The sequence below is a fragment of the Acinonyx jubatus genome, chromosome C1 (genome assembly GCF_027475565.1).
Source record: "Acinonyx jubatus isolate Ajub_Pintada_27869175 chromosome C1, VMU_Ajub_asm_v1.0, whole genome shotgun sequence".
Taxonomy (NCBI): Eukaryota; Metazoa; Chordata; class Mammalia; order Carnivora; family Felidae; genus Acinonyx; species Acinonyx jubatus.
Window position 1 is genome coordinate 155,911,464 of NC_069381.1, and position 16,575 is coordinate 155,928,038.

A 16,575-nucleotide genomic window follows, 5' to 3' on the forward strand; every position below is an offset into this window, starting at 1 on the left:
ATATTTGTGAATTTGCGTACTTACTAAAAATTATTTATAGCTCCAAAGTGGGTACTGCTAATGCTTCCAATTCTGAACCCCAAAAACTTTTGGCCAGGACTCTTCAGCAGTGCATATTTTTTATCATGTCCTATCGGTACAGATTTGCTCTCCTCCTCAATAGCCTTAGACTCTCCTTGTCTCAGAAGAACTTAATCTGTAAGCACCATATGGCTTATTCCAGTGATTTACTATTCCATATTTGTAATTCCCGTCTTCAATAGTGAAAAACCTGGCTCCCATTATCTTCAGAATTTCTACCCATTTGCTGAATTCTATTTAAAAACTTGCTATTCTATTCTATGAAAAGTAACCTACTAACTAGAGTTGCTATTTACTTATAGTTATTTTTGTTTTTAGACCGAGGGTATGTAGTTAAAATACTGTGTTTAAAAGTGGCTCAGATTAGTGCCTTTTGGTGTGAATTTTGTGTGGTTTTGTGGCTCAAAATATGTTAGGTTGATTGGTGTATGATTATATTTTGTTCTCTCACCATGATTAGTTTTTAGTTTTTTTTTTAAGTTTATAAAACGTGATTCAAAAAGAATACCTCTTAAGTATCGTATCCACCTAACTTTTCACTCCATTGCCATTCCCCATTTTTTCATCCCATTCCCATCCATCCATATTAGTAACCAAACCTTATTAGTTTCTGGCTTATCTTCCTCTATTTCTTTTTACAAAAATAAGCACAGATACATATATATTTTTTTTTATTTTCCTTTTTTTCTTACACAACAGATAGCATACTACATACAGTGTTTTTTGTTTTCACTTAGCAATATATCCTGGAAATCACTCCATATCAGTTCATAGAGATCCTTTTCATTTATCTTGCAGCTGCATATTACTCTGGTGTGTGAATAGACTCTAGTTCATTCAACTAACTGCCTTTTTAAGGCAATTAATTGTCTTTCTCATTTTTTAAATGAAAACAATTTATATCATGTTGGTTGTAGAAAAATAAGAACACAGATAAATAGAAGAAAAAATTCCTGTCCCCAGAATGTCTTTCTCTGCAATAAAAATGTAACCTAAATGTTGCATATACTCTATAATCAACTTTGGATACAATATAGATCTCTGCACATAGCTAAGTATTAATATTTTGATAGCTATACGTGAATCCCATTGGTTGAATGTACTATGCTTTATTTGTCTAATTTTTTTTTAAGTGTATTTATTTATTATGGGAGAGACCAAGAGAGTGAGCATGCAGGGGAGGGACAGAGAGAGGGAGAGAGAATCCCGAGCAGGCTCTGCAGGATCAGTGCAGAGCCTGAGGCAGGACTTGAACCTACAAAACCGTGAGATCATGACCTAAGCTGAAATCAAGAGTTGGATGCTTAACTGACTGAGCCACTGAGGACCGTCTTTATTTATCTAAATTTTGAACATTTGGCTTGCTTCCTGGTTTTCAAACTGCTGCAGTGAGCATTGTTGTACCTATTATTTGAAGCATTTTTAACTATTTTACATAAGTTGCTAGAAGTTTACTAGTAAAATGTTTACATATTTTTAAGTCTTTGTATATATGTGTATATTGCTATATAATGTACTCTAGTATCAACAGTATAGTATGCAAGTTCCAGTGTCACCAGATCTTCAACAACACTGTTTTCATTTGTCTTTAAATTAAAACCCTTCCTGTGCTATCCAAAACTTCTGTTAAGTTTATGTAATCCTTCACGTATATTCTCAGAATCTTCACTCTATGTGTTGATTTTTCCTTATCTCTCTTAATTTCTAGGTAACCCTTCTTTAACTTGTGTTTTGTTTTTATTGTTTTTAAAGGAGACAACTTCAGTTTTTTAATCTTAAAAAACTTTTTTATTGTGGCAACATATGTGATATGAAATTTGCCATTTTAATCATTTTTAAATGTATAATTTAATGGTATTAATTATATTCACAATATTGTGCCACTGTCACCACTGTTTCCAAAATGGTTTCATTGTCCCAGAAACTAACCCATTTCTTTTTACCCTCAGCCCCTGGTAACCTCTATTCTGTTTTCAGTCTCCATGAATTTCCTATTCTAGATATACAAGCAGGGGCGCCCAGGTGGCTCAGTCGGTTCAGCGTCCAACTTCGGCTCAGGTCATGATCTCACAGTTTGTGAGTTTGAGCCCCACGTTGGGCTCTGTGCTGACAGCTCAGAGCCTGCAGCCTGCTTCACATTCTGTGTCTCCCTCTCTGCCCCATCCCCACTCATGCTCAGTCTCTCTCTGTCTTAAAAATAAGTAAAACATTAAAAAAAATTTTTTTAGATCCACAAGCAGAATCATGCAATATTTGTCTATGGTTAGCTCTGTGAGGAGCCACTAAACTGTTTTCCACGGTGGTTGCATCATTTTATATTCCTATCAGCACTGTATAAGAGTTCTCGTTTTTCTGCTCCTCTTCAATACACTTTTTCACCAATTCGAGAATGACCATGAAAACGCAGAGTGTTGGTTTAGGGGTTATAAATGAATTCTAGTGAGGAAGTGAACTTGCAAGTTATGGAATCTGTGAAGTGAGGTTTGACTAAATCTAGATACAAAATATATGTATACGTTGAATGTAACATGTAATACAAATACACATAGGGTATACACAATGGTTTTTACATCTCTAAATGGTTTAAGCAACTTCAGGTGAACATAGCTGTTGTAGGAAGAAAACAGTAAGGGGTTAGTTTTACATGTAAGGTGAACTTATGAAAATACATGAACATGTTTGAATTTTTGTTAATTAGTATCATGTGGGCTTTAACCAGAGGTTAGCTTAGATTGTGTTCCTTCTTCCAAATTTCTAGTGCCTTTTTAAAAACTTTTTTTAATGTTTATTTTTGAGAGAGACAGAGTGCAGGTGGGGGAGGGGCAGAGAGGGAAGGAGACACGGAATCTGAAGCAGGCTCCAGGCTCTGAACTGTCAGCACAGAGCCCAGTGTGGGGCTCCCAACTGATGACTTAGGAGATCATGACCTGAGCTCAAGTCGGACGCTTAACCAACTGAGCCACCCAGGCACCCCATCTAATGCCTTGTTTGATAAGATTCTTTAACATAATAAATGATATACAGTGTCCATCTTCATTCTACACCAATACCAATCTTCTCAACTACAAAGATTTTAAGTTTGGTGTGGAGTAGAAAAAAAGATTTTACAAAATTACTTCATTTGCAGGACGTTTTGCTTATTTTGAATTTTGTCAAAAGTTTTAATCCAGATTTCTTCATTGTGAAGCTTGTTTGTATATCAGGGAAAATAAACTCGAAGGTCTTTGGATCTTCGGTAACATAAGCCAGTAAAGCCTGCTGGGACAAGGATCTAAACTGATAATCCATGTATTAAAAAGATAGGGATAGTCAGCCTGACTAGACCAGTTACTGCCTCATGCAGGCGCCACACCTTCCAGCGTTCCAGAAGGTCTGAATTCTGGATTTTTGAGTGAAAGTATCCAAAACTTTTAATGTTGGCAACTAATTAAAATTTTTACAAACACTATATGGACCATTTCTGTTCTAGTCAACAGAACACATGTGAGGCCCATCTGAATATATACAGTTAAGTCCCCTTTTATTCACGGGAAGTACATTTCAAAGATTCCCCCCAGTGGATGCCTGAAACTTCATATAGTACTGAACTCTCTCTATATTACATGTTTTCCTATGTAGACATACCTGTGATAAAGTTTAATTTACAGTTTAGGGATAATAAGAGATTAACAACAATAGCAAAAAGAACAATACACTGTAACAAAAGTTATATGAATGTGGTCTCTATCGGAATCTCTTACTGTATTATACTTACCCTTTTTGTGATGATGTGAGATGATAAAATGCCTACCTGATGAGATGAAGTGAGGTGAATAACAGGCATTGTGATGTAGTGTTAGGTTACTTTTGAACTGATAGTATGTCAGATGGAGGATCATCTGCTTCTAGACTGTGGACTGACCACAGGTTACCATAGGTGACTGAAACTGTGGAAAACAAAACCAGTTATGCAGTTGATCTATGCTTTAACTGTTTAAAATGTTAAGGTTGAAAAGCACTATTGTTAAACCCATAAACTAGTGGAATCTTTTGTTAAATTGTGGTCTGTTCATACAATAGAATTTATAAAAACCATAGAACATTCTACATGTTCAGTAAGAACCCAGGCACATGGCAAGAAACGTGGATGAATGGAAATAACACCAAAATGTCAACTTTAGATAACATGTAAGTTCTCAACAATGAGTGGTATTACTTTCATGATCAGAATGAGTTTTTGAAAATACATTATGTAGAAAGCATCTTGAATTTTTTCTGTTCGACTTAAGGTTAATGTAATAAAATTCTATTATGTTAAAATAGCATGTGATTTCTTTGTATGCAACTTTGTTTCCAATGCAGTTATTTTCTTTTCCTTTTTAGAGATGCTAACTTTGTTTTTCTCTGACTTTGTTTTTATTCTTCTATCTGATGACTTCCAAAGAACAACGAAGCCAACTCCTCATTTAGATGGGTAAAGATTATTTTAATTTATTTTTTGACCACTTTAATGTTAAAATTAAAAGCTTTTATTTAGTCATCTTTACTTGACTCTTTAGGCATCATGTTGTTTTTGGGCAAGTGATATCTGGCCAAGAAGTTGTAAGAGAGATAGAAAATCAGAAAACAGATGCAGCTAGCAAACCATTTGCTGAGGTGCGGATACTCAGTTGTGGAGAGCTAATTCCCAAATCTAAAGGTAAAAACAAGCACATATTTCTGATAATTCTTATGCATGCTAAATGATCAGAGACATTCTAAATTGTTGGTGTGAAATTCATACTAATGTGAACATATATATGAGGCATTTGTGTTTTCTGAATGTCTTTTATCTTCACACTTTGTTCATTTACCATGGAGTCATCTAGTTTTCCCATTAAGAAAAAAAAATTAATGTTTATTTACCTTTGAGGGGGGGGGAGTTACAGTGTGAGCGGGGGAGGGGCGGAGAGAGAGGGAGACACAGAATCCGAAGCAGGCTCCAGGCTCTGAGCTGTCAGTACAGAGCCCAACACAGGGCTTGAACATACAAACCATAAGATCATGACCTGAGCCAAAGTCAGACGCTTAACCGACTGAGCCACCCAGGTGCCCCTCTAATTTTCCCTTCTTGTTAATTTGCTATAATTTATCCTTCTCCTTCCACTTTGTTTGGGGGTTTTGTTTTGTTTTATTTTTTAACTTTAGTTGTATAAATAGCATGGTAAATAAATACTCTTCTAGAGAAAGACACAGTGAGGGGGACGATGACAATTGAAGAGAATAACATAAAGAAACTTCAGGGAATAATTATTTCCCTTTATGCACTACTGAGATTCAGAAGTATTTGGAATATTTGAGAAACTTCTTTACTTAGACCAGAACATTTGAAATTAACATGACCAATAGTTTGGTATGATATTATGGAACTTTGTTTACTTAATATTTTTTTGTTTACTTAATGTTTTAAGTGTTTATATTATATATGTGAAATACATAACTGCCATTATTTTTGACAAATATTGGGTCCTTCGTTACCGTAAAATTAATGGGGTGAGATTACTTGTGTAGAAAACAATAAAATAATAAATGGACTATATTCCTCTATTCTTACTAGTCTAGGGAATAGTATCCATACTTAGTTTTTCATGTTTAACGAATGTGAGAGTCATCTATAATCTTTTCTTTTCTTTTTTTTTTTTTAATTTATTTATTTTTGAGAGAGAGAGAGACAGACAATCCCAAGCAGGCTCCATACTGTCAAGCACAGATGCACGCGGAGCTCCATCGCACAACCAAACTGTGAGATCATGACCTGATCCAAAGTCACAAGTCAGACCCTTAAGCAGCTTAGCCACCTAGGTGCCCCTGTAATCCATTCTGATCCTTACAATAACTCTGTACTAATTTCTCCCATTTTACAGATGAGGATAGTCAAGAAGATTAAGGTTTTTACCACAGCAGGGAACTAAGCTTCAAACCCAAGCTTGCTGGCTCCAGATTTAGAGCCTTTTCTGTTATGTATTGCTAACTCATTAAAGTCTTTAACATTCTTTTCAGAATTGCCCTAAGTAGAACATTCTGTTCTCAAGTTTTAGGCATACTGATTTCCTTTGTATCATTTAGAAATAGGCACATTTGTTTTCTTTTAATTTAAAAACACCCAAACTAGTCATAGAAGCTTATTTTTAATTTTCTGTTTTCTGTATTCCACTTCGATTCTGATAATTTTCTTCTCTATCATATTAAATATATATAAACTTTGTAAACCATTGCAGGAATATGCCGCAGTTCATAATGGGACTGTTTATATAACTTGCTGGTATTCATAAGCCTGGCTGTCTATCTTTATGTACAAACAACATGTATAATATATGTTTTGTGTTTGTGAAGATCCAGTGAAGAATGAGATGTTACTGAGTATCTTACATTAAAAAAAACAAAAACTAATTAATGTTGGCAAATTTTACACCCTGATACTGATACTTAATCCTTAAGACTGTTAGTATCATTGGAATATTTTCGTTTAAGGCATTATTTCTTCTCAAATCATCTAGGAAATTTTTATCTTTTATTTTCTACTAAAAACTTGGGTTTTTTCTTGTACTTTATGTCTCTTGTGTCTCTTTAAGGTCTCTTGTGTTAGGATATATTCTCTGCTTATAAAAGTTAAGGATACTGTGGCATATATATTTAGAAAGAAATTGGGGTAATAAAAATGCACATTTTAAACCATAAGCATAGATTTCCTAATAAATTTGGTGTAAACATTCTTTTAGTAATAAAAGGTCAGTGTTTGAATTATTGCTGAAAGAATGAGAAAGTGAATGAGTGCACTTTTTGTATGTTATTATTTGTCTTCATAATGTATTTTCACATGTAGAAATAAATGCTAATTTTGCTGATGCCATTGTGACCAAACAGTTGTGCTGAAAGTTGATGTAGTGTCCTACTGTGTGTCCCTCAAACTCTTGCTAAGGAAGCATACTTTGCCCTTATCAGTTTTAGCAGGTGGGGAGGGAACATTTTGCCCTTTATTAGTGTCTGCCCAGGAGTTCATGTAAAGGTCAAGTGTGTTGTAAGCCATACTCCCATGCCTACCCTGTTCTGGTCTATACTGTGGAAATATGAAAAGATCTTTATATTTGAGGTCACAAAGTTTGGAACCTATTACCCTGCAGTCCTTTAATTACTATTCAGAACATTGGTCAGAATGGATTTTGTCATGCATCTATATAATCTTTTTTTAGGCAGAGCTTTGTCTCACATCCAATTTGTAAGTTTGATGGCCTCCTTACAGCTTTAAATTGGAAACAGTCAGAAAGCTTTATGCAACACTGTGGTGTTCATCATTATATTTAAAATCTTGTTTGAGAGATTTACACCCCAGTTTAAAAAGAAATAAATACAGAATCTTTTTTTTTCTTTTTCTAACTTCCTGAAAGAAAACAAAAAGACTTCTGAAGAATTCTGACTGTCTGGGCCCACCTGTATATGGTCTTGGTGAGTCTGGGCAATCTTCTTGGGCCTTTATCCCTTTTGCTGTTGCAGAATTGGAAATTCCGTTTTTTGTAGCTATTTGAATATACCTGAGAAGGTTCAGAGTTAAGAAGAAGAACCTTCCAACACATGTAGGAATGGAACACTGGAGGCTAATAAAAACTGCATTTCTGTAGAGGCTGTCAAGGGACAGAATGGAGGATGGAACATAGACCACCAAAGAATGAAACCACTACCTAAGTCAAGTTGCTTACTGATTTTTCAGGAGTTGGCATGACCTCAGGTTAAAAGAGAGGTCTGTATACACCTTGACCATGCAATAAGAGATGGGGCCATTGCTATATTACATAGAGTTTTATATTACAGAAACACAAGTGCTGAGTTACAGATGGATATACAATAGATAGTTGTATGAGTAGAAGTTTTGCCTTTATGTGGTAGGAAACATTGCCTGGCAATGCACAAAAAAAAAACAATAGGGGAAACAGTCAGTGAATCTTGTACTCAGGAGACGGTAAAGAACACCAGAGATTCATTTATATAGTAAGAGGATCCCATTCATTGTTCTTAACCTGGAATTAGGAGAAGTGGTGATGGAACTTGTGCTGGAAGATAGTGGGATGTTAAACTTAGAAACTATCTAGGAGATGAGACCAGTAATGTGAAATGAAAATACCTAAAGGAGACCTATTTTAGGAATAGTTCTATTCTTTATTCTATCCTATTTGATGATGCCCTAGAAATTGCCTTCAATATAAAGGTTTCATGTGAAATTCATTGATATAAAATCTGTAGATCTCAAAAATGAATAAGGCAGCATTTTTTTTTTTTACCTGAAATCTTTACAAGTAAAATGTCCTGGAGTTTGTTTTACTTTATCATACTAGTAGAATCAGTACCTAATTAATAAGATTACACTGTGGGGCGCCTGGGTGGCTCAGTGGGTTAAGCGTCCGACTTCGGCTCGGGTCATGATCTCGCAGTTCGTTCGTGAGTTCAAGCCCCGCGTCGGGCTCTGTGCTGACAGCTCAGAGCCTGGAGCCTGTTTCAGATTCTGTGTCTCCCTCTCTCTCTCTCTCTGACCCTCCCCCGTTCATACTCTGTCTCTCTCTATCTCAAAAATAAACGTTAAAAAAAGATCACACTGTACCCTACCCCACCCTCCAAAAAGGTCAGTGAATAGGTTTATGAAATTCTTTTACATAGTGATAAGCAAATCACATAATCTAAAAAACTATCCAGAAATGGCCCACAAGTTTAAAGTGTTATTCTTTGTTATTCGTTTTCATCCCATTATGATTTTTAACTTGCATTGTGGCTTTGCTTTAGGTAGTGTTTCATTTTTACCTTAAGGATACTTAAATGTTTGTTAAAGATACTTTGAAATAGATTTTGTGTAAGTGGTAAGGCAAGTAGTAGGGTTTTTTGTTTGTTTTTTTTGGCAGTATCCCATTGTCATACTTGGAAGTTTTAAAATATCTACAGTTTTTAACATTTAATATATTAATTTGGTTGAAAATTTAGAGGCCAAAAAGGATAGTCAGTCAATGAAAAGTCTTCTTCCAATCTCTGCCCATCAATTTTCATTCCCACATTTTGTATATCGGTCTATATGTGAATTTTGGTCACATAGAATAAATTCTTAAAAGTGGAATTAATAGACTACAGGGGTCATGCATTTGTAATTTTGGTAGACACTGCCAATGAATATAAGAAAATAAATTACCTTCTGGGGCACCTGGGTGGCTCATTCGGTTAATCGTCTGACTTTGGCTCAGGTCATGATCTCATGGTGTGTGAGTTTGAGCCCCATGTCAGGCTCTATGCAGACAACTCAGAATCTAGAGCCTGCTCTGGGTTCTGTGTCTCCCTCTCTCTCTCTGCCCTCTCCTGCTCATGCTATCTCTCTCTCTCTCTCAAAAAAAATAAACATTAGAAAATAAATTACCCTTATATACTTTGCAAAGCCACGTATTGCCGAACTCTGTGTAATCTTTTTTTCTTTTTTAATGTTTGTTTATTTTTGAGTGAGGGAGACAGCGCGCAAGAAGGGGAGGGGCAGAGAAAGAGAGCGGGAGACACAGAATCCAAAGCAGACTCCAGGCTCTGAGCTGTCAGTACAGAGCCTGACATGGGACTTGACTCAATGAACCGTGAGATCATGACCTGAGCCGAAGTCAAGATGCTTAACCAGCTAAGCCACCCAGGTGGCCCAACCAAACTTGTAATCTTTACCAGCCTTAAAATAGGTTAGGGTTTTGTTTTGTTTTGTTTTGTTTTGTTTTTTAAGTTTTATTTATCTTGAGAGAGAGAACAGGGCAGGGGCAGAGAGAGAAGTGGGGAAAGAGAATCCCAAGCAGGCTCTGTGCTGTCAGTGCAGACCCCAATGTAGGGCTCAGTCTCAAAACTGAGATCATGACCTGAGCTGAAATTAAGAGTCAGTTGCTTAACCAGCTGAGCCACCCAGGCATCCCTGATGTTAACATCTTTTAATTTAAGAACCATTTATATGAACTGATATCATTCCTTTATCCCTTATCTTTTACTCATTCTATTGTTTTTTCTTTTTGAAATTCCAAGTCACTTTCTGTTATTTCCTTTCTATTTGGAGAAATTCCTTTCGCCATTTGATTGATTGATATATTAGTTTTAGTAATTCAGCAACTCTGTACATTACTCAGTACTCATCATGATAAGTGTACTCTTAATCCTTTTCACCTATTTCAGCCATCCTGTCCCACTCTGGTAACTATCAGTTTGTTCTCTATAGTCTTATAAGGGGTTTTTTGGTTTGTCTCTTTTTTCTTTGTTCGTTGTTTTGTTTCTTAAATTCCACGTGAGTGAAATTATATGTATTTGTCTTTCACTGACTGTCTTACTTTACTTAGTATTAATATCCTCTAGATCCATCCATGTTGTTGCAGATGAAAAGTTTTCATTCTTTTTTTTATGGCTGAGTAATATTCCATTGTGCATATACCACATCTTTATCCATTCATCTATCAGTGGGGGCAGCTTCCATAATTTCACTATGGTAAATAATGATGCAGTAAACAGGGGTGCATATATCTTTTTGAATTTGTGTTTTTATATTCTTTGGGTAAATACCCAGTAGTGGAATTACTGGATTATAGGGTAGTTCTATTTTTAGTTTTTTGAGGAACCTCCATACTGTTTTCCAGACTGGCTGCACCAGTTTGCGTTCCCACATATTTATGTATTTCTTAACCATTTAACATGTGTAAAACTCTGCTGCTATTTTTATTAGTTTCTTATTCTTTTTTATGTATCATTGATGAAGTTTGAATTTTGCGCCCCTTTCCCCATTTTTCCCACAAGCCATGTGGTTTTTTTGTGCAATTTTTCATATATAGCACAGTGATTTATAGGAATACATAGGTTGTATAACAGTGGAACTGACTGTAATTCTTCAAAGCCTTTCTACTTTACTCTTTTCCTTATTGACTATACTGTCTTCTAAATCCCTATATATACAATTTATAGTCAGTTTCTTTTTATATATATATACATTTTTTAGTGTTTATTTTTGAGAGAGAGAGACAGAGTGCAAGCAGGAGACGGGCAGAGAGAGAGGGAGACAGAGAATCTGAAGCAGGCTCCAGGCTCTGAGCTGTTAGCACAGAGCCTGACATGGGGCTCAAACCCCCAAACCATGAGATCATGACCTCAGCCGAAATTGGACACTCAACCCAGGTGCCCCTATAGTCAGAGTTTTTAGAACACTTAGTACTTACATGTATATTTTCTGATGCTGTTTGCTATTGAGTGCACCCTTCTTGGTCTTATTTTCTAAATAGATTCTAAACTCTATGAGGGAAGGTGCATGTCTTATGAGTTTATTATGGAATTTCCCCATAAACTCTACTATTCTTTATCTTTGTATCGTGGCATCATGGTGAGTATAGATCTATATACTGTTCAGTTAAACATATGGTTGACCTGTGAACACAGGTTTGAACTGCATGGTTCCACTTATACATGGATTTTTTTTTAATATATAAATACAGTGCAGTACTGTAAATGTGTTTTCTTTCCTTACAGTTTTCTTAATATTTTTCTCTAGCTTATTTTAGGAATACAGTATATAATCCATTAACATACAAAATATGTTACTCGAACAGGCTGTTTGCAGTTAAGTTTTTGTGGAGTCAAAAATTACATGTGGATTTTTGACTGTACAGGGGTTTGGTCATCTGTACTTACTGATCTGAGAAGGATAAAGTTTCAGTCAGATTCTCAGTGTGCCTAAATCATATTTTTATTTTAGTTTTAACACAGATTTTGAGAATCCGGATACATTTTGTTAGAACTAATACTGATTTTGTCATGTCTCTATTTTTTGCCTTTTTACTCTTCTTTAACTTGCCATTTCTTTCTCAGTCATTTTCTCTCCTTTTCTGAGCAGATCATAGGAAAGGGACATGTCAACTAAATTTCACTTAAAAAGTATTATTGACAAACATCAGAAGAGGACACCTTTTTAACCTTAGAGCTTTCTAAGTTTTCTTCCAGAGCATTTTTCCTAAAACACAGTTTATTTTCCTTGTATAGTAGATGTCATCTGGTATTCAGGCAGATTATATTACCATACAAATAGTTCCGGCATTTCGTATTGTTGTGATATCTTGCTTCGCTCAGATGTTTTCTTGAAAAGTCATGTGTGAACTAAATAATGGTTATTTGAAATATATTCAGTACATTTGGTGGGGAGAATAGGCTTGTTTGTTAAATAAACCAACTGCAGTATATTTCTCATAGGAAAGAATCTCACTGCAAAATATAGGTTGGAGCTAGTAATCATGGTAATCAATTAAAGCATTACTGTATTTATATGGGATATTTTTATTTTGCTTGCCTATTATGTGCTCTTAAATTTTTATTTAGAGTTACTTATTATTAATTTATTCCTTCAGTTGTTTTAAGTTTGATTACCCGTGGCCACCCACCCATCTCTCAGGTTTGTAGTATATATAAGTAGATGTTTCAGTTTATACATGTTTAAAAGATACCTATTCTGCCTCAACAGTAGTAGTCTTGGCTTCAGGTTAACGATTGAACTCATGAGACAAAATAGACTTCATTCAGCACTAAGTTTATTTTCCTTTAAGAAAGGATAATACCAAGGGCGCCTGGGTGGCTCAGTCAGTTTGGCAGCAAACTTTGGCTCATGTCATGATCTCACAGCTCATAGGTTTGGGCTCCACGTTGAGCTGTGTGCTGACAGCTCAGAGCCTGGAGCCTGCTTCAAAATCTGTGTCTCCCTCTTTCTTTGCCCCTCCCCTGCTTGCACTCTGCCTCTCAAACTTTTCAGAAAATGAAAAGTTAAAAAGATACACCGGACAGGAAACAGAACAGTTTATACAGCAACAACATAGTGGAGATCTCATGATTTCCAGGCAGAGCTTGTGTATGTCCCAGGCATCTCACACTTGTTATTTTCATGATCCAGAGGAACATGACTGTGTGATGAAACCATTACCTGGTGTCCCTTCACCTTTTATACCTTGTACCCATACTCCAATGTGTTAGCATTCATTGGTACTGGAAAAATTATTTTGGCAGTGAACTGCAAGTCCTTGGTAAAGGACATAGTAATTTCAGACCGGTTGTCATTTATCTTGGAATTAGTACACTCCTATAAATTCTGAGTTAAGGGTTTCAAGAATGATATGGCACTTGTGCCTCAGGTGTTCCTGAGGCTAAAGGAAAAGTTATAAACCAGCAGTTAACCCTTTCAGTTAAGGTCTATAAACAACCAGTAGTCCAAAGATGTGTTTTCTTTGTCCTCTGATATTTTTTTATCATGGAAAATATTAACATATACAAAATGGTTGAAGTACTATAACCAAACAACAGTGTTCATTTACCCACCTTCAACAATTAAGTCATGGCCAACCTCATTTTACTTATATCCTGGTCATTTCTCCCTTTGTTATTTAAAAAAAAAATTTTTTTTTTTAATGTTTGTTTATTTTTGAGAGAGAGCATGTGTGCGCAAGCAAGCCAGTGAGGGGCATTGAGAGAGGGAAACAGAATCCGAAGCAGGCTCCAGGCTGTGAGCTATCAGCACAGAACCTGACGCAAGGCTTGAACCCACAGACCGCGAGATCATGACCTGAGCTGAAGTTGTGTGCTTAACTGACTGAGCCACCCACGAGCCCCTCCCTTTGGTACTTTAAAGCAAATTCTAGGCATAACATTTAATCAATAATTTTTTCATTATTTGATCCATAAAATTATTCTTTAAAAAAAATTGTGGTCATAGGTATACACATACACACGTACACCTATCTATATTTCTAAATATTCCTGACTGTTCAAATTTCTAATTATTTCATTAATGTTATTTTTTTTAATATTTGAGTTTGAATCCAAGTAAGGTTCAGACATGGGGGTTGTAAGATTCTTTTAATTTTGTTTTTAATAGATTCCCTCTACCATCTCTTTTATGTTTCCTTGAGATTTTTTGTTGTACAAGCTAGGTCATTTATCCTGTAGTGTTTCCCATTATTGCACACAATGGATTATACTGATTGCATCTTTGTTATGTAATGTTTTTTTTTATCCATTTCATATAACTTTGTAGTTAGAGGCAAATTCCTGCTTCATTTATTCTTTGGAAAACTTGTGATAAAGAGCATCTACTGTTTGTTTAGCCTGTGGCACAGTTTATATAAGGAAAAACAAGTAAATGCTTTATATTTTATTTACCAATATGAACTGATGGATTCTAATATGTTTGATGTGTTCCAGTTTATTATAGTTCTCCATATATTGATGTTGTCCCATCTTTGGCCTGATTTCACTTTAAGTCCACCGTGGTTTGAATTAGAATACCTTTAGAGGAGTCAAACTCTATTCGGTTTGTCTTATATTTACCCAGTTCTTGTTGTAGTACACCTGGTTAACTTCATTTATTTATGTTAAGGTGCCTAGTCCTTAAAGCTTTGAGTTTGGGAATCCATTTCAATTCAAATAAAATTTCAATTTGAAATTACTTTTTGTAGAGACACCAAATCCTAGTTATTAACCGTTGGTAAATGACTGCCCTCTATGCTAAGTCTGCTCTTCAACTAAGCTAAATTTCTTAATCATTAGAGGAATGCTCAGGCATTGAAACCAGCCAATGTCAGCGGAGTCATGTTTCTTATTTTCCACATTCGTGTGGAATATTTTTTTGTATGTGTTATTTCTCTTCTACAGTTATACCTCTAATCTTGGTAATAAGATAAAAAGTAAAAAACCACAAGAAGATTAGAATCTTGGACTCTTAAATAATTCTATGCTTTTTAGAAACAATCCTTCAAATGTTTCCTAAAATTAGTGTTTTAGACTTACCTGTTATTTTTCCAGTTCCTTAGTGTAGTAGATCAACTTTGATCTGTGAATCCAGAGACCTGTATTCTAACCCTAAATCTTGACTCCTTTCCTGTACCCCTCAGTTCAGATAGCTGGACGAGCTAAGTGTTAAGTACTGGACTTAGTGAGGATCTGCAGCAAATCTAAATTTCTGTCTAAAAAGTGTTGACCAAAAACCTTTTTGTTTTTTATTAAAGCTAAGAAAGAAGAAAAGAAAAGACATAAGTCATCATCATCATCATCCTCCTCATCTAGTGACTCAGATAGCTCAAGTGATTCTCAGTCCTCTTCTGATTCTTCTGATTCAGAAAGTGCTTCTGAAGAGAAATCAAAAAAAAGAAAAAAGAAACATAGGAAAAATTCCCGAAAACACAAGAAAGAAAAGAAGAAGCGAAAGAAAAGCAAGAAAAGGTTTTAACTTTACTTTTATAATACAGGCTTTACATTCTTATTCCCTTCTGTTTGTAAGTAAATCTATTGGGATTTTGGATCGATTATTTGGCAATATGAAAATAGTGAGAAATACTCCATACCATGAAGTAGAAGACCATTCTTTAAAAATATTTATTACTTTTGAGAGAGAGAGAGAGCAAGCAGGGGAGGGTCAGAGAGAGAGGGAGACAAGAATCCGAAGGAGGCTCTGAGCTGTCAGCACAGAGCCCAACGTAGAGCTTGAACCCATGAGCTGCAAGATCATGACCTGAGCTAAAGTTTGGACGCTTAGCCGACTGAGCCACGCACGTGCCCCAAGTGTAAGACCATTTTGATTCTATAGTCTATAGATTAAATTTAGGTACATTCATTTCCATTTTCAGTAAAACCATTCAATTCAGTTGTTTCTCTGAACTTAGTGAAATGATCTTTTGGGTTCATAGGTTTATGTTTTATAGGAGGAATAGAGGATTAGTGAGAATTGCGGGACACCGGTGATTATTGTCTTTATTGTTTGTAACAATCTGTCTTGCTTTTTTAGTCCTTTATTTCTTTTGTTGCTATGATAGCACAAGAGTAAAAGCAAATAATGTCAGTGCATTTACTTTCTTTTCTGTTTTGTCTGAAATAATATGTTTGTACTAAAACATGTCTTAATATGTTTTGCTTTTAAAGCAATTAATTTCTTTACCTACATTTTTAACTTTTAAATTTATCAGAGTACAGTGCCAATGGAGTTCCATATTTTAGAACCATTTTATTGGAAAATACTTTCTGAGAATGTGATAATGGAAACAGTTGGTTTGGGTTTTGGGTTGGTTTATGAGAGGAATGAAGGAGGATTTTTCCCTTTGTAATTGAATCTTTGCAGTTGGGGGCAGGATGGCATATGTATTGTGACTTCTTAAAAAGGAAAGAAATCCCAACAGTTGGAAATTTGGGATAAGTGCATAATAACCAAATGGAATTTGTGTTGTGTGTTTTCTGTTAAGCGCATCTAGCGAAAGTGAGACTGAAAATCTTGAAGCACAACCACAGTCTACTGTCCGTCCAGAAGAGATCCCTCCTATACCTGAAAATCGATTCCTAATGAGAAAAAGTCCCCCTAAAGCGGATGAAAAAGAAAGGAAAAACAGAGAAAGGGAGAGAGAGAGAGAGTGGTATGTGAATGTGTATATCTTATAGAGTGCCCTGCACTCTTCATAATCGAACTTTTTTTTAAGT

At 35.5% G+C, this 16,575-nt stretch overlaps 1 protein-coding gene across 7 annotated transcripts in view; it reads left to right on the top strand.

Annotated features, from left to right (window-relative positions):
- The window catches only part of PPIG (peptidylprolyl isomerase G), a 40,153-nt gene that overhangs the window by 18,010 nt on the left and 5,568 nt on the right, over positions 1-16,575 (top strand). For 4 of the 7 annotated variants that reach the window (XM_015085941.3, XM_027055539.2, XM_015085956.3 and 1 more), the window contains 4 exons: positions 4,505-4,534; positions 4,620-4,759; positions 15,117-15,330; positions 16,344-16,511. In XM_015085941.3, the coding sequence (XP_014941427.1) occupies positions 4,505-4,534; positions 4,620-4,759; positions 15,117-15,330; positions 16,344-16,511 (552 nt within the window). Of the gene's footprint in view, positions 1-4,443; positions 4,535-4,619; positions 4,760-15,116; positions 15,331-16,343; positions 16,512-16,575 lie in introns of all 7 variants that reach the window. The other 3 variants (XM_053215246.1, XM_053215245.1, XM_053215247.1) reach the window with 2 other exon arrangements.